Below are 18,934 nucleotides of genomic sequence, written 5' to 3' on the forward strand. Positions count from 1 at the left end.
AACATGGAATTTTTTTTCCGATTTATTCATTAAACTGATTTATGAAATAAAGTGCAGACCATTACAAACTACAAAAACAAAAATGGCGAGTAATCATTTATTGTATTCGTATTTCTATTTTAAAGCATGTCCTAATACAGATGACTGGGTTTGGTGGACATGGGTGCAGGTGATTATTTTTATTCCCTTGGTAATAATTTACTTTGCGGCTTGGGAAAGTGGTTGTAAAATAAAAACTGAGTTTATGTAAAACTCACTATGTTTGTTGTTTTGATTTCTTATTTCATCTTTACTTGTATAAGGAAATGCTTTGATAAATGAAAAAATAAAACATACACACATGTGAGCAATGACAAAGTTTTACATATGATCGATGATTCGTCAAATTCAAGCAATACGATAATCTTATTGGCATTAGAATGCCACATCTGAAACTTCTGTTGTTATCTTTTCTTACGTCTTTTTTTTTTAATTTACAGGTTGCATGTTGTGTACTTTTCGGGGTTGATATTGGATGTTTATGCATTATTTGTATTCCTGGAAAGACAGGATGAAAAGCATCTTTTGTCTCCACTACAGACATGTAAAAACTATGTTAGCGTGTAATATAATTATATTTTTATACTTGAATGTATCAAAATGGCATCTGACATTGTGTAACATTGCGTTTTTTCTTGATAACATTTGCACCTAAAGCAGGCAAATTTTATTCAAAACGTATGCAGAAAGTAAGACCATTGTTTAATTTGAAAAAGTGTATTGTTAAAGAGTTTTTGAGGTTGATGTAACACATTTACGCAAACGAACGGAGGGACAAACATTTGTAAACCTTAAAACGACCGTCACAACCGTGTTTTTTAATATCAATTTCATTATGAACAAATATTTTTTAAAAAATATTGATGAATACAAATTGACTTTTTATGTTGAATTTATTCATCGCTTAAATATGTTCATAATATGTCTGGATTAAGTTTTTCAATTGTTTATTCTGTAAGAGAAAAAAACTCATTTTCTGAATGACAAGAAAGTGAACCTACACTTGTGGTTTTCGTCACGGTTTAGATATTTCTGTATTAGCTCGACACCTCCAATATTTATAATTCAACACTTCCCCGAAAAGTGACACAAACGCTACGAATATTCCTATGGCTATCATGTAAAATGAGCTTTGTATGTCAATCAGAGAGATTGGATTGGTGTCTTTAATCTGAGAAGATTTACAGGATGCTAGTTTTGGTAAGTAATTCAATTTCCATTTTTGTAGAAGTCCTCTGTCGTAGATAGCAATTATCCTGTGGGAAAATAAAGCTTGCATTTAACAAAATAAATGGGATTTGATAAGAATGAAAATTATTGTGATACTCATAGTTGTAGGTATCAGTTTTTGTGGCACCTTTATGTAAACCAAATAAATTTCGATAGACTTGATTTCATGGATTTGTGTGAAAAGCTGCTAATATCCCACAAATAATACTTCTTCCACATTTTTACACATTGCCCGGAACGAACTTTTGAATATTGAGAAAAGTTTGTTTGTTTGTTTGTTGGGGTTTAACGTCCGAGCAGCAATATTTCAGCTATATTCAGACGATGAACATGAAATGGATGATTAAATAATCATGAAATGAGAAAAAAGGATGGGTCAAAAGGATAATAGGATCGACAAATTTTGATTGCCACTGGAAAAAGGGGGAATGGGTAAGGTCGGGCAATTTAGCCTCCTGTGGCGGAGCGCAAAGGTTCCTACTCCTATCGAATACCACAGGAGGGTTCTTTAACGTGCGAGGAATGTGGCATCTTTCCCAACACGGTGCACCACTATGGTTTGCGGTCAGGTTTTCCGTATTATAGCCTGACAACCCCAGCATGTAACACGCCAGGGGTACCCCATTCCACCACCTGGGGCACACATCCCAGTTGCTCTGTGGGCAGAGCGCCTAGCCCCCGGCTAGGTTTCTGAGCACTATTTAGTCGCCTTTTACGACAAGCTTAGCGCTGCTGCAGGCCTATTCTTTTAACACTCGGACCTGCACGGGGCTTGAGAAAAGTTATAAGGGTGAAAACATACTTATCTGTAAACATCTTTGTGTACGGAGAATTGTTCGGAAGTCCAATGGAGAATTGTACGGGGAAAGTGTCCGATGCGGCGAAAGCAAAATCACAATTATTTGCTTTTTCAAAGTCAAATACGTTTCTTTCAACTACATATGCGTAGTTTCCTTGCTTTACTTTATTGATGTGTTTTTTGCTGTCACCACTAAGAACTGTAGGGTCCGTTCTATTGAACTTGATCACTTTAGACCAAAACGTCTGGTATTCTGGTAATTCTGATTTCTATTAAAGTAATAAAATTTATATTATAATATTGCAATTATCAAAATCCGTCACCAAACTTAAGTCAGAATCTATCACAATCTCTCAATTTGAAACGTACGCCAAGGAGAGTCACCAATCAGAAGCCTAATTTTAAATATTAAATCATTTCCATTCCGGAAAATTAAGGCATCGCCATAATTTCATGGCTTTTTCTTTCAAATTTTGTTGACTTTTAAATCCAACAAGGAAATATTTTCACACATAGATAAGCAAAAGCAGTGGTTATTTATTCTATTTTCTCTATTTTCATTCTATTTTCATATCAAAAATTTAGAAAGTTATCACAAAGGAAGAGACACCCTTTTCGAGAAAGGTACCATGGATGAAATAATTTTTAGTTTCTCTGCATTTTAATAGACAAATTTATAAAAATTGATGTGTTTCTTAGAACACATGAGTAAGTTTATAATAAATACTTAATAAACAAAATCTTATCCCAAGTTTCAATGACGAAATTTGCATATGTGAACGAACGGTTATTTTCGCAAGTTTGTAATTAACACAATCTGAGGGGGGAGGGTAGGTTTTGATAATGTGAAAGTATTTTTGACAAATAAGCTGTAATTCCGCTAAGGATAATTCAAGTAACCTATCAACCAGATCTAATGATTGCATAAATATTTTGTTGTTATAAAAGCTGCGGACAGGTAATAAAAAAGTTCGTTTGCTTTCGAGTTTAATGGGCCTAGAGGGTGTATGGCTATATCATATGTCAATGTAGTTTTTGAAGATGGTAGTTATCAACCTGAAAAAAAAAACGGTATAGTGTTCTGCTATTTTGCATTACTTAAAGGAGAGGCCAAAAATCAATTGACCACAATACACTTTGATAAGTCAATTAAGTGAAACCGTTATTGTAAGTATCGGAAAACAAGCAACATGTAAAGATCACAAATATAGAATTTCAAAAACGTAAGCAGAATTTTTTCCAACAAAATTTGAATATTTAATCACTGAACAAAAATGCCCAAAAAACAAAGAAAAAAAATGGTTGCATTTTAATGCATTTTCAATTAAAAAGAGATAGTAAGACAGCGTAAAATATAACAATATATATCTAAATATTCTCTACAGAATAATAAATAAAATAAACACATTCTTCCTGATTCGATCTGCAACATGGGCTTTGCAAAATGAGTTTGAAGTTGCAAATGTTCACATGTAACATGCAAAATCAATTCCATGAGTTCTTATTTTTTTTACATGAAAATTATTTTAAGTGATTTTTAAACAGATAAATAATAGTTTGACATACTATTTTTCTTTTATTCAATAATTAAGGGATCAACAATAGGAAATTGGAAAGATTCTATAGTCAAGAGAAAGCACCAATAGTACAAAAATAATCATAAGAACACGTATGAATTTAAAGTATTAATTGTCAACCCAGGCTTGATAAACTAAAACTGGGATTCTGACCAGGTTCATTGGTAGAATATTTAATTTTAACGGTTTTCATACGTTTTTCTTAAGCGCGCGTCGATCTGTTCTTATATAAATGATGTCATTCTGTTCTTAAACGAAGGAGGGAAACTAGGACATTGCTTAAAAGTCATGTACTATGGTACGGTGAAAAAGAACGTAACAAAGATATTTTGTAAATGGAGTATTTCAAATAAAATTGGCCTTTACTATCTTATAGACCGAACATAGAGTTTCTTAGTTATGAGTGGCTTATTTCCGTTTCCTAGCATTTACAGCATCTTCGCTAGGCAAGGGTTACGATCCAGCCCCTCCCATTGCGTGAAGTTAGGGACAGGACCGTAATCCTTCGCAAGCGAAGATACTTTTACAGTTGTGATAGATCCCAGATTCAGTTTAATATTTGTTGGTATTTAGATAATAACAAATCAGAATTCGCGAAGTGAACCATAAAGTGGCGCACTTATTCATTCTTTACGTGGAGCAGAAAGACGTGATTGGCTGCCCGAAAATTAGAACTATGACATTACAAATTTTCAATATAACTTTACCACCTTGTCAAAATATGACAACAGAAGTAACGATACTTTCTTATACCAATCAATTCAATTTCACAAACCACTTACTACAACTGCTCTGTAAATGTGTGTATACACCGCAAAAATGTCAGTTAATAACAACTTATAGACATTAAATAGCAAATGAAAGATTGCACCCCTGTTTATAAAATTCTTAATCAGAACTCTTCTATATTTCTAATTTTCTTGATCCGCCCCTGTCCGGAACATTGATGTGGAAAACCAGACCGCAAACCATAGTGGTGCACCGTGTTGGGAAAGATGTCACGTTCCACGCACGTTAAAGAACCCTGCTGTGGTATTCGATAGGAGTAGGAACCTTCGCGCTCCCCCACAGGAGGCTGAATTGCCCAACCTTACCCATCCCCCCTTTTTCTAGTGTCAATCAAAATTGGTCGACCCTTTTATCCTTGTCTCCCATCCTTTTTTTTCATTTAATCATCATTTCATGTTCATTTTATCATCCATTTCATGTTCATCGTCTAAATATGGATGAAATATTGCTGCTCGGACGTTGAACCCCAACAAACAAACAAAAGAAAACAAACTTATTTTATAACAACTATGTTACCATTGTTTGTTGGGGTTTAATGTCCGAGCAGCAATATTTCAGATATATTCAGACGATGAACATGAAATGGATGATAAAATGATGATGAAATGAAAAAGGGGATGGAACACAAGGACAATAGGGTCGACAAATTTTGATTGCCACTGGAAATAGGGAGAGGTGGGTAGGGTCGGGCAATTTAGCCTCCTGTGGCGGAGTCCTATGGTTCCTACTCCGGGAGAATACCACAGTAGGGTTCTTTAACGTGCGAGGAACGTGGCATTTTTCCCAACACGATGCACCACTATGGTTTGCGGTCAGGTTTTCCGTATTATAGCCTGACAACCCCAGCATGTAACATATTCATCGTCTGAATATAGCTGAAATATTGCTGCTCGGACGTTAAACCCAAACAAAAACCAAAACAATCCTCTTTCATTCACTCTGCACTTTATTTTGTATGAGAAGCTCGGCGGGTGCGTGCTTCTAGAAAAGCACAGGACACTTACCCTAGCTGTAAACCTGGTCTATGCTCAAAATTTGTAGTGGCGTCAGTGTTGCCCATTCACTTTTGTTGCTTTGTACGTATTGTTTTTGTAATTGTATGTTTTTTGTTGTGTGTGTTTGCTTTCCATGTTTGGTCTTTGTCCCTGAATTACATGATTTCCTCTAGAATCTTGGTTCCATTAATTACATTTAAAACCAAAGTTCGGGATTGCTAATTATATTCAAAACCCCTTATTTTATATATTTCTTCATGATTTATTACTTGTTTCTAGTTGGAAGTATAATGCTAAATAAGCATGCTTAACCCAACTTCAATCGGGACTAAAATTTAAAGTGGCAGGTGCTCAAAAGATTTCCCTTATAACTATATGTTCATAGTTTCATAAAAATTCATCCATGTTATGATTTTAAGAATACAAATGTACAATAGTATGAATATAAACAAACCGCAGGTAAACTGTGTTTTACCTTGAAAACTGTTTCGTGAGCGGTTCCGCCTGTTATCCCCCACTTATATTTGTCCTGGGTAATTAAGTCTGCAAAGTTATTGATAGGCAATCTATGTTTTTCAATTGTTAGAAAGGCAATCAAGTTGCCGCTGTATGTTGCCATCATTACAATGAAAAATATCCAACAAAAACAGAGCAAAGTTCTTCCAGACATCGATTCAGGCATGTGCACACCTCCTTAAAAATAACAATAAAGTGAAATTATTACCAAACTGATAGGCAACAGTAAAAAAAGTAAATACGAAATGTTAGCGACATAAGTCAAATCATTGCAGACGACATCTGGATGACAATTTGAAATTGCATCGTCTAAAGTATTCTTTTCCAAAACAATATTTTCATTAAGATCTGGTTATTGTAAATAAACTATTTTCAAGCAGAGATAACCTTGACATAAACACCTGACTACTAGCTGTAATATACATTAACATGTGAGAAATGCCGGGAAGCTTCTGCGCATGAAAGAAAAGTTTTAATTTTAAAATCAATAAAGTCTCGTAAAATTATATAGTGACATATATTTTTGTACTGAGATGAATTCGAAGTAAATATCTAAAATGACATTGAAGATGCTGTCTCTTTTAATTTATAGATCTTTTGTGGATAAATGAACGGAAACCCTTCTCTTAATTTAGGATTCTTAAAGAGAAGAACATCGTCAATTTATCGATATATAAAATTAAAGATCTAGCTACTTGTCATTCACTAGATTTTGAAAAACTCAGGATCATATGTATAAATAAACAGATCGGCTCAGAAAGTGGCACAACCGCCCTTTGAAATTCCGACAATTTGTTGAAAAAAGTGTCTCATTTAAACTGGCAAATATGCTGTTGAGGAGAAAATCTAGCATGCTGGTCACATTTTCAAGGTAAAAAAAGCTATTGTCTTTGATCTAAACTGATAAAACATGCAAAGTGGTAACTTGAATCGACCAATTTGAAAGACTTGCACTTTTATTGACTTTTTTAATGTTTTATTGAGAACTTCTTTTAGAAAGGTTTTGAATTTATCGTGAGGTAAGGTAGCACGAAGATACTTAATGGTGATGATGTTTTTGCTGTCTTATTTTCACTGCTGACACAATCTGCGTCAGCTCTGCAGACAACTATTCTGTTGAACAAGTAGATGACCTGATGTATGCATTTTTGTATGTATTTTACGTCAAACCAGAAAAACTTTGAGCAATGCTGATTAATTTGACACCACCACTTCCCGATTTCATAAGATGGATTTTTGACCTCCATATTGATTTGCATCAAAATCTGAAATAGGAGTTGCACATTTCGAATATATAATGAAGATACATTTAATTCCATTCAGTGATATAGGATGCCCTACCCCTGTATAACGGAAGGAACGCTCCCATCACTATATCCACCCCACTTGCAGTGAGGGTATAACAACGTCGCTTGATTGATTGATTGTTGGGGTTTACCGCCTGGGCATCGATATTTCAGCCATATTCAGGCGATTAACATGAAAGGGGTGATAAAATGAACATGAAATGATGATGAAATGAAAAAAAATGGATGGGACACAAGAATAATACAAGGATAATAGGGTCGACAATTTTTGATTTGTATTAAGCTTTACATCCAAAATAAATATTGTTTGAAATTTGTCGACAGGAGCATATTATATTACATTCAATTTACATTATATGTGTATCATTTGTACGAAAAACAAAAATACGTACATATATTGCAAATATCTATATGCTGTACGCGTGTCAAATATGAAGGACGATATCAATCCAACAAAACTGTTTTTTGCAAGAAGTACTTGGAAAAAAATTATCGAGATAGGAAACCAAATCCATCACCGAAGTGACAAGTCTAGAAATATCACACTTATTTGCAGCAGGTTGAACTGGTTGCATAAATTTATTGAACACATGAAAGGTTTTATTTCACTCTATTAATTAAGATTGTTACTGGGCATTATTAACGACTTAGAGAAATAATATTTAAGGAAACCACGACTCTACCGGAAATCAAAAGCATGTAATCAAGGAACAAAGGCCAGACATTGGAAACAGACAAACACAACAAAGAACATCAAGTTACTAAGATAATACATATAAAGAAACAAAGGTAAATGAGCAAGATAGCTTTTCACTATTAAAAAATTAATAAAATCGTGTTTACCTTGCATTAGTAATGCACCATACATGTACCAGAATGACTCAGAGAAATGATGGAGTCCTCTGATTTTGTTTCTGTCCTCGACATTATGATAATATGGATTGCTTCTCTCAAATGCAAATAACAAGAACGATAAAACTGGCAAAGATACACAAATACATATCAAAACATATGGATGAAACGGATCGATCAGCGTCCTCCATTTCAAGTCTTCAGGGTCTGTTTTTTTAAAGACAATCACAGTTTCGTCATAATAATAAGGGTGTGTAAAATCAATCACTTGTGCCCTGTCAGACTGCATGATGATTGCAGCTCCCACCATGTCAACGTCCTAAAAAATACGATGCAATGAAATTAGTTATATGTAAAAAAAACATTTAAGTTTATATAAATAGAGAAAAAAGTTAAGTTACCAGATATATCAAGTCTTTTAAACTTTGAAAAGAAAAAGTCAAAAGCAATATATAGGCCTTCGATGTACAGGGGAATAAGTCTGTCTACGACTCGCCCCGAAACAGCAAATATACCGGTACAGCTAAATTGGGATTGTTTGTTTGTTTGTTTGTTGGGGTTTAACGTCCGAGCAGCAATATTTCAGCTATATTCAGACGATGAACATGAAATGGATGATAAAATGAACATGAAATGAAAAAAAAAGAATGGGTCACAAGAATATTAGGGTCGACAAATTTTGATTGCCACTGGAAAAAGGAGGGAAGTGTAAGGTCGGGCAATTTAGCCTCCTGTGGCGGAGCGCAAAGGCTCCTACTCCTATCGAATACCACAGCAGGGTTCTTTAACGTGCGAGGAATGTGGCATCTTTCCCAATACGGTGCACCACTATGGTTTGCGGTCAGGTTTTCCGTATTATAGCCTGACAACCCCAGCATGTAACACGCCAGGGGTACCCCATTCCACCACCTGGGGCACACATCCCAGTTGCTCTGTGGGCAGAGCGCCCTAGCCCCCGGCTAGGGTTCTGAGCACTATTTAGTCGCCTTTTACGACAAATTTAGCGCTGCTGCAGCTCTATTCTCTGACACCCGGATCTACACGGGTCATTTTGTTTTGGTAACGGCGGTCATGTTTGTTGATAAAATTAAAGTCGCCTCATCAGTTCTAGACAGAATACCCTTAGGAACATCAATGTTAAGTATTGGTCCAATATGGTGAAGGGAGAAGAGTTTTGAAAAATATTGACGGACGCCAAGTAATGACAATAGCTCACATGGCCCCATGGGAAGGTTAGTTAAAATTAGGGTCTCAAACGGCATGACTTGGCTTTACTTATAAATTTCATACCAAAGTAAACTCTTGTGGTTTCAACGACTTTTATTTTGTTTTAAAAGAGGCGTTAATACTTCTTCAAAATTTATCTTACATTGGCCTGTTAATAAATACTTGTCATCTCCAAAGTGCATCAATATAAGTGTTTATTTTTTTTAATTTTAATGGGAAGGGTTTTATAGCTCTGGAGATCAACATGTTAAGCCGCGTCTTTTCGTCTATAAAATTTCGTCTTTTAGTGGCTACTGTTATGCTCACCACTCCAGGGAAAATGCCCTTGTTAACACGGATATATCAACTTAATGGCTTGTAAATGCTTCTAAACTAATGTGTAGGCATAACTATGTATGCTATCAAAATTATTGTTTGAATCATTCATAAGATTCACAAAAAATGGAGATCAATGAAAAATATTAAATTGAATTTCTTAGATAATGTATAAGTAGGTAAAGAATTATCAAATAGTTGCTGTCGAGGATGTGAGGAAATCAATAACTTACAATGTCTGAAGCAAAAAAAAAGCAATAAAATCAATATCTGAATATATGTTGTTTGATACTTATTTGCATTCGGGTAACAAAGTACATACCCTTCTTTGTAATTGTCCAACCAAACCCGTCCATGAATGATTATTCTGTTCCATTCCCCATTGTCTATCATCTGGTTGTGACAGTTCATAACTATAAAACACACTAAAAATATGATTTTATAATAATTTAAACTCTCCATTTTTATCTGTAGTCTAAAACTATGATCTTATTACAGATGTCCGTTTTTACCTAGCTTAAAAATTAACTCATGTATTTGATTCTGCTTTCATTATCTGTTTTCGTTAAATCTGTGAACTTTTCTTCTCTATTGATAGAAATTATATGTTTTGTTGTTTTTAATCAATAAAAGAATAGTAGGATATGTGAAATGTTATGCAATAATGGACTTAACTCAAAAAAGTATTATTTTACATATGAAAGTTTTAGTTAAATATATATCCTTGACTATGTCTCGGGTGTGATAATGAAGTATAATCTGTAACTATTATATAGAATTATTATAGTGTTTGTGTTTCTCCGTAAAGCAATTATATTGTACTTTGCAATTTTCTCTGTACTAAATACTTACGTAAAGTTAAGTCCACCAGCAAGTTCTGTTAAGAGGTCAATGGCTAATCCACTGTATGTCTGTGTTTTATTATCAAACATAGTGAAAGGTTGGTACTGTAATCAATATAATTGAGGTAAGTATAGTATCATTTATTCAAATCTTCTCAGCGTATTTGGGTACCCTTAACCGTAAAAAAAATTATCTATTCCTTATCTCCCTTAACAACAATTAAAAGTATCATTGTTAAATGTTCCATATAGATCTTTTAAACCCAATGAAGCCGGTGTATCGCATTTTTTTACTTGGATTAAAAAAAAAGACGTTTAAAATATCACGTTATTAGTATTCAAAACAATGCGTGATATTAGGTTTGTACTATACTTAATTCCGTGCTAAATATCCATTCCTGAACCTTTTTTCATATTAAAATCATTATTTTTGTGTCTAGACTTGCTTTTTGGTACCTTCTTTAGGGCGTTTTCGGAAGAAAATTAGTCTTTATTACCCTAACTAGTTAAAGTTAGTAAGGTAACTTTCTTTATGGCAACAAACTTGGGTGATATATATATTTTTTTTTAATTTTAAGCAGTTATCGTAAAAACATACCACTAACGTACTGACTAAAAACTTTCGTCTATTAAATCCCATTGCAGCATTAGGAAATATTTCTTTCTGTGTTAAAATACTCCCACTTAACTCTGTATACCCAACGGTGCTAAGACCCCGTGTTCTTCCTTTGACCCACATCAATGACTTAATTGGTATCCATGTACATTCTTCCGTTTCTCCGTTTTCAAACTGGATAAAAATTACAAACCAAACATGATAAAACACAATCAATCAACTATCAAGCATAACCTTAAAAAAAATATTTTAAATTCTAAGATATGTTTACAACCGGGTCCGAAATTTTGCATTTCGGGTAAAACTTCGAAATAATATGACTTACAAACACCTATTCAGAAGGTAATCGATTTAATGAATTCGATTTTAGCTTTGCTATGGCTCTTTCGTTTTTACACGGATATGACAACATATAAACTGACTTAAAAAAGTAGACCGCACACTCTAATTGTGAACCTGACCCATAAGCCAGTTTCGGTGGGATCTTGGTTACGAATTTATTATTTAATATATATATATATATATATGTATCTTCTTTCATTGTTCTGTATGATGTTAATCTGTTTTATTGGTCTTGGTTAGGGGAAAAGGGGGTGTATAATTTATTCAAACGATGTTGAAGCCACTTACGATGAAGTCACGCTTTCATTTTCCTTTTATACTCGGTTTTAATACTGTTCTGTTAAAAGGTGTACAAGTTTCAGTAGTTATGGGAGTAAACAGTATTGTTTAATCACTTTAAAATATCAATATATAATTATATTGACTGTGCATGTCGTTAAAATATCCTTATCTCATTGGATAATCGGTTTTACACGTAATGCTTCATGAGTCGATGAAAGACATGAAATACATCTGATAGTTTGCTTGAAACATATTTTTAAAAATATTAGTCAGATATATTACCTCGATATTGTCATTCGGTTTTCTGATAAACGACAAGGGATACTGAATGACTGCCACATTGTCTAATGCCGTACTGTTATTTTCTAAACTAGACAGATCACCATTATTGAAAATTCCTAGCAGCCATTTTGACTTGTGTAATAATGATGATCGTAAAACATGCTTACGATGGTAATCAAAAGGCTGAAAAAATTTAAGGCCTTCATGTATTCGTTTTTGTTTCTAAAATTCATATTTTTTTCTTTAGAATAGTCATTACAAATGTACTTCAAGTCAGCATTGTTTATCCGCAGAATATATCTTGATTCAATTATAAAATATTCACATTTTTATTACCAATCAAATAAAGACATTTAGAATATATTTGTAATCGTACTGGCTTAAATACCGATTCCAAGCTAATAAACGATTTATCGAGCATCGGAATGTCAAGGAAAATATTTCACATCGACAACTTACATGTGTACTTTATAAAATGTGTTTAGACCTCGTTTATTCTAAAATACATCGTTGCATTTCAAAAAATCAATTCTAGAAAGAGAGTGGCGTTATTTATCAATAAACTTCAACAAAATTGAAAATACAAAAGTTTTATGGTCGTCATCATGAACTCGTGGATCGTTATGGCGTATCCATCAGCACCATGAAAACTGTTGTATTCAACGGGTCATAGTTTTCCTTTCCTCGTTTGTCTACCCCGGACTTGACTTTTTATGAGCAACTCGGCGGGTATTTCTAGAAAAGCAGAGGACGCTTACCCTACCGGTGCACCTGGTCCATGCTCCCAGTTTTTAGTGGAGTCCGAGTTGCTCATTTACTTTTGTTACTTTGTATGTATGATTTTAGTTACTTTATGTTCTTTGTTGTGAATATCTGTTTTCCATGTCTGGTCTTTGTCCCTGGATTACATTCTTTTGATTACCCTATAACCTTGGTTCCCTTGATTACTCTTACAAATACTGTATATGTCTCTTAACTTAATAAGTAATCCATGAGTATGAATAACATACCTTATCTAAATATTGTTTGCATGTTTCTAAGCGGCACAAAATTGCTGTATTTAAGCTGCTTTCGTCAGAGTCTTTCATTTTCAGATTCACCAGGGTGTCGATCTTTTGTGAAGTCATATATTTTATATCGAGCATTACAACATACGTTCCGATGGCCGAGAGCTTGTATTGCAGTTCACTTGCTTCTTGTGCTGTAATATAGCAATAAAGAGGACAGATCTATCAAAATAGAAAGAATACAACAAACTTGTAGGGCTAGTAAGGTCCTCATAAGAAGTGGAGTTTTTAGTTTGTAATCAAAATCAAGATTGCGTCCAATTATTCATATAACAATTCATACTGCTAAAACAAATAAAAAATAAAATATATTATAAAATATTCAAAATCTGATATTTGCGGTGCATTTGAAAACAATTATTTTTCATAGAAGACTAATTCCTCATTTAAAATATCTTTACTAATAAAAAATCATGATCTTTGAATCACAGAGGGTCTGATTTTAGTCTGACAGGAAGTTAACTACTGTGCAAATAGAAGTTTAAAAGTAAGGGACAACTAGTCACGTAAACAAATCGGCGTAAACCAACTTAGGATGTGACATATATCTATCGATACAGCTTCATTTCTATCAAGTCGACTTCTTACACCTGTCTCATATTTAGTATCAAAAATATATTACAAAGTACAAACTATAATTTAAAGTGTTCAACTAATGAAATAAAACTTTAAAAAATTTCAAAACATGAGAGTTCAACGGATAGATCTTACTGGTGCACATTGTACATGGTCACAGTTTTTTTTAGTGTAGTTCGGGTTGCTAATTTTCTTTTGTTTCTGTGTACAGGGTGTATACTTAGAAAATAAATTTCTTTTATTTCGGCTCGATCTTGCTTTCCTTGTTTTCTCTTTCACGTCTGTAATTTACCCTTACAATACCAGGCGTCGGTTTCACAAAAAGTCGTAAATGTGAAATTGATCGTAAATCATAACGTCACAATGCTATTTTAGTTAATGACGTCATTACTTACGATCAACTTTACACTTATGACTTTTTGTGAAATCGAGACCAGGATGTTTGTACCAAGTTAGATTTCTAAAGAATGAGATGTGTGATTTGCAATACAGGGGTTTTTGTCCTCCAGTTATAGTGCGACAAACACCGCCTGAAGGTAAGTATATTTTGTCATTTCAATGGATAAAGTAATATTTCAAAAAATACATGTCGGCATAAGGGAACTTCTATTAAAAACTTGCTGCGTCGTTAAGTTTTCCTGAAAGTTCCTTATTTTACAGCAAGCCAAATTACTATTATAACTGACACAGTAGACAATATTGTTTAAGGAAAATAATATACCTCTACCCAATCGATTTGTTTGGGTTTAACGTCGGAGCAGCAATATTTCAGCTATATTCAGACGATGAACATGAAATTAATAATATTATTTGTTGGGGTTTAACGTCCGCGCAACAATATTTCAGCTATATTCAGACGATGAACATGAAATGGATGATAAAATAAACATGAAATGAAAAAAAAAGAATGGGTCACAAGGATAATAGGGTCGACAAATTTTGATTGCCACTGGAAAAAGGGGGGATGGGTAAGGTCGGGCAATTTAGCCTCCTGTGGCGGAGCGCAAGGTTCCTACTCCTATCGAATACCACAGCAGGGTTCTTTAACGTGCGAGGAACGTGGCATTTTTCCCAACACGGTGCACTACTATGGTTTGCTGTCAGGTTTTCCGTATTATAGCCTGACAACCCCAGCATGTAACACGCCAGGGGTACCCCATTCCACCACCTGGGGCACACATCCCAGTTGCTCTGGGCAGAGCGCCTAGCCCCCGGCTAGGTTTCTGAGCACTATTTAGTCGCCTTATACGACAAGCTTAGCGCTGCTGCAGGCCTATTCTTTTAACACCCGGACCTGCACGGGGCGAAATTAATAATAAAATGAACATGAAATGATGATGAAATGAAAAAGGGATGGGACACAAGGACAATGGGGTCGACAAATTTTGATTGCCACTAGAAATAGGGAGAGGTGGTTAGGGTCGGACAATTTAGCCTCCTGTGGCGGAGCCTTATGGTTCCTACTCCGGGAGAATACCACAGTAGGGATCTTTAACGTGCGATGAACGTGGCATCTTTCCCAACACGGTGCACCACTATGGTTTGCGGTCAGGTTTTCCGTATTATAGCCTGCTTGTAACACGCCAGGGGTACTCCATTCCACCACCTGGGGCACACATCCCAGTTGCTCTGTGGGCAGAGCGCCATAGCCCCCGGCTAGGGTTCTGAACACTATTTAATCGCTGTTTACGACAAGATTAGCGCTGCTGCAGGCTTATTCTTTTAACACCTGGACCTGCACGGGGCACCCAATCGACCGATTGATTAATTGATTATTGGGGGTTTTCGCCCAAGCAGCAATATTACAGCTTTATCCAGGCGATGAACATAGAATGGGTGTAAAAATGAACATGAATTGATGATGAAATGAAAAATTGGGAGGGACACAAGGTTAATGAGGTAGACGAATTGTGGTTGTCACAGGAAATAGGGAGAGGTGTGTAGGGTCGTGCAGGTTAGCCTTTTGTGGCGGTGCCCAATGGTTCCCACTCCGAGAGAATACCATAGAAGGGTTCTTTAACGTGCGAGGAACGTGACATCTTTCCAAACACGTTGCACCACTGGTTTGTGGTCAAAGTTAGTGCTGATGCGGACTATTCTTTTGACATTCGGACCCGCACGGGCCCTACCCAACTGCAAAAAATGCCTAAATTGACATATTTTTAAATGTGTCACAGAAAACACCTACATATTTAATCTTCTGTAAAAATGGCTAATAATCAATGAGAATGGGATTTCCGTAAAAATATTTCTCAACGAAAATGTCTCAAATTTGGTACCACTTTATAGATAATTCAATCTTCTACATAAATAAACTACGAAAACCTAATTTTCATTACTTTGTTTGTTTGTTTGTTAGGGTTTAACGTCCGAGCAGCAATATTTCAGCTATATTCAGACAATGAACATGACATGGATGATAAAATGAACATGAAATGAAAAAAAAAAGGATGGGTCACAAGGATAATAGGGTCGACAAATTTTGATTGCCACTGGAAAAAGGGGGTGGGTGGGTAACGTCGGGCAATTTAGCCGCCTGAGGCGGAGCACAAAGGTTCCTACTCCTATCGAATACCACAGCAGGGTTCTTTAACGTGCGTGGAACGTGGCATGTTTCCCAACACGGTGCACCACAATGGTTTGCGGTCAGGTTTTCCGTATTATAGCCTGACAACCCCAGCATGTAACACGCCAGGGGTACCCCATTCCACCACCTGGGGCACACATCCCAGTTGCTCTGTCGGCAGAGCGCCTAACCCCCGGCTAGGTTTCTGAGCACTATTTAGTCGCCTTTTACGACAAGCTTAGCGCTGCTGCAGGCCTATTCTTTTAACACCCGGACCTCCACGGGGCATTTTCATTACTAAAAAAAAAAAAAAAAAAAAATATTTTATAACTTGGTCTCATTTGCTAAGATACTTCATTAATGCACTGTATCATACAAAAGGTTGCTTGAACAACTGTATTAAGAAAAAACTGTAACTATATCGGTTGATAAAGAATAAAATTTAAAATTCCGAAATGTCCCCATTTTACGGTGTTAAAATAAAGGAAAACCTTAGCGCCTGACTCGATCAGATATGTTTGATACATTATTTTCGTAATTATGAATGCCTGAAATATGAGCTTTACAGTGTCGATATGCTGTAAATAAGAATTTTACTGACACCAATTTTCTAAGGGTAGCGGTAGTATTGTAAACGTTTTAATAAAGTATTTTTACAAAATGGGTTTTCGTGGATAAATTAAGTAAAAACTAGTATTATCCATCAAATTATACAAATTTGAGTCAATCAATAACTCGAAGAATCGAATTTATGCGACTTTTTTTAAGAAAATCGAAAAATCTGAATTTTTTTGCAAATTTTTGATAAATTCTGACTAGAACCTCAGAAATTTTAATTGTGATTGTTATAAAAAGAACATACCAAATAAGCCATTAATTATAAAAGTATAAATATTCTAGTTGTTTTGACAGTGAAAAAAAAACAAAAACAACTCGATTTAAGGGTATATTTTTTCCCTAAACTCCTTAGTGTCACCGCAACCTTTTTGGAACTATTAATATATTGATCTACATGATGGCACCTATATAAATTTCGTTTTTTTCACACGTGATGTCCAAGGAAGACTAAGACTAAAATATCTTGGCTTTTTTGTTAGTTTGATACAAATACTGAATATTCTTTGGGGTCAAATTGATTCGTTAAAGAAACCTGAAAACCATATTTTGAATAATGAATTGGGGAGGGTGCACGAATGACGCTACAACACCATGGACAATTATAAAAGAAAACAAATCGAAAAGTTTGAAGGAAAATGATCGAGTGGTACTGAAGTTACATTGCGACATAAAAACTACATAAAGTATGAAAAACTCCTGTATTTCTGACACTTAACATAGAAATTTAAAAAAAAAGCAGCCAAACCATAATACCATTATGACAAGCCCATGCAGGTAGTAGAATGGGAGTCCCCCTAAAATACTACACACTAGGGGAGACAGGCCATCATACGGAAAAACTAACTGCAAACCATAGATGTCCACCGTATTGGGAATAATGACACGTTCCACGCACGTTAAAGAACCCTCCAGTGGTATCCGACAGGAGTAGGAGCCTTGGCTTCGCTACATGAAGCTAAATTGCACGATCCTAATTCAAGTGCCAATCGAAACGTCGACTCTTTATCTTGTGGCAACCAAAATTTGTCGACCCCATTATCCTTGTGTCCCATCCTATTTTGCATTTCATCATCGTTTCATGTTCATTTTATCATCCATTTCATGTTCACCGCATGAAATATAGCTGAAATATTGTTGCTTGGGCGTTAAGCACCAATCCATTATGACAAAGGATTTTGTTAAGTCTGAAGGTCACTTTACAATGCCTCTAAAGTAAGCGTAAAATTGTGAATAAAATCCCATAAAAAAGTAATAACTAAAAAGAAAAATGGTGTTTCGTCATAATATATACAGATCTTCAAGCAACTGTGTATAATTTAAAGTAAATCCAAAATGTCTTTCACATTATATGATATGACATTTGCACTCTTGACCCCTCTTTTTAAATTAAATCTTATAAATCACAAAAGAAAAAAAAATTCCAAAAGTGTACAAGCTTTTAGACAGTAATAACGAAATTGTATATAGTTTTAAGTTTATTGGATAAAGGGCTCCCAAGTGACTGTAAGACTTATTAACGGACATTTGTATACCACAATACGACCCGTCTTTGACGGCCATATAAAAACAACGAAATATGCATCCGATTAGAGCTTTGTTGTCATGTTTGGTTATAAAGAAGTCGTTGTACCATTGATATTTGGAACGATAAAAAATTATACAAAAGTCTTTCTATCTTAAAATACCAGTCTCTTCTTCATAAACGATGTTGACTGATGACCATTTAAGGTGTGAGATTACAGCAAGCATGGACAAGGAGACTCCTGTTACATTTGGAAAGAGGGGCTTCTTATAAATAAAATCGCCCGGAGGTCTCTTGCAAAGCCCGGGTATAGTAGACATCAACTGGCACCATCTGGATCCCGTCAATGCTGGATGGTCTAGCATTGAGCCAGATAAGTATTTTGAACTTTTAACTGCAAATTTAATGTGAATAAATATCCATTAAGCGTTAAGAAAAAAGATCAGATACTGTTGCTAATCGTAAAACACATTACCTCCAAGAATATCTCTAAATACTTGTATTTGAATACATTTTAGTAACTGTATTTGAATACATTTTAGTAGCTGTATTTAGAATAATTTCTTAATTTATAT

At 35.0% G+C, this 18,934-nt stretch overlaps 1 protein-coding gene across 1 annotated transcript; it reads right to left on the reverse strand.

The window, feature by feature from the left end:
• Positions 1 to 843: 843 nt before the first annotated feature.
• Positions 844 to 18,724, reverse strand: LOC148625372 (putative glutamate receptor). Its single transcript, XM_088571052.1, has 10 exons — positions 18,523 to 18,724; positions 13,021 to 13,211; positions 12,011 to 12,193; positions 11,087 to 11,278; positions 10,499 to 10,593; positions 9,969 to 10,059; positions 8,096 to 8,423; positions 5,905 to 6,122; positions 2,072 to 2,337; positions 844 to 1,295 (listed from the first exon to the last, which is right to left on the reverse strand). The coding sequence occupies exons 1-10, from the start codon at positions 18,722 to 18,724 to the stop codon at positions 1,055 to 1,057; spliced, it is 2,007 nt and encodes a 668-aa protein (XP_088427178.1). The 3' UTR covers positions 844 to 1,054.
• Positions 18,725 to 18,934: the final 210 nt, after the last annotated feature.

This window comes from Perna viridis, chromosome 2, assembly GCF_037379345.1.
Source record: "Perna viridis isolate PV_CMFRI_1.1 ecotype Kerala chromosome 2, ASM3737934v1, whole genome shotgun sequence".
In the NCBI taxonomy this organism is placed as follows: domain Eukaryota; kingdom Metazoa; phylum Mollusca; class Bivalvia; order Mytilida; family Mytilidae; genus Perna; species Perna viridis.

Bases quoted from the DNA above. Each gene is read 5' to 3' on its own strand.
- LOC148625372 (XM_088571052.1), bottom strand. From the start codon at position 18,724: ATGCTAGACCATCCAGCATTGACGGGATCCAGATGGTGCCAGTTGATG. The intron at 12,194-13,020 runs GTATGTTATTCA...AAATTTTTTCAG, and splicing joins GCAAACAATATTTAGATAAG to CCTTTTGATTACCATCGTAA. The intron at 2,338-5,904 runs GTAAAACACAGT...TTACTTTAATAG, and splicing joins CTCACGAAACAGTTTTCAAG to AAATCAGAATTACCAGAATA.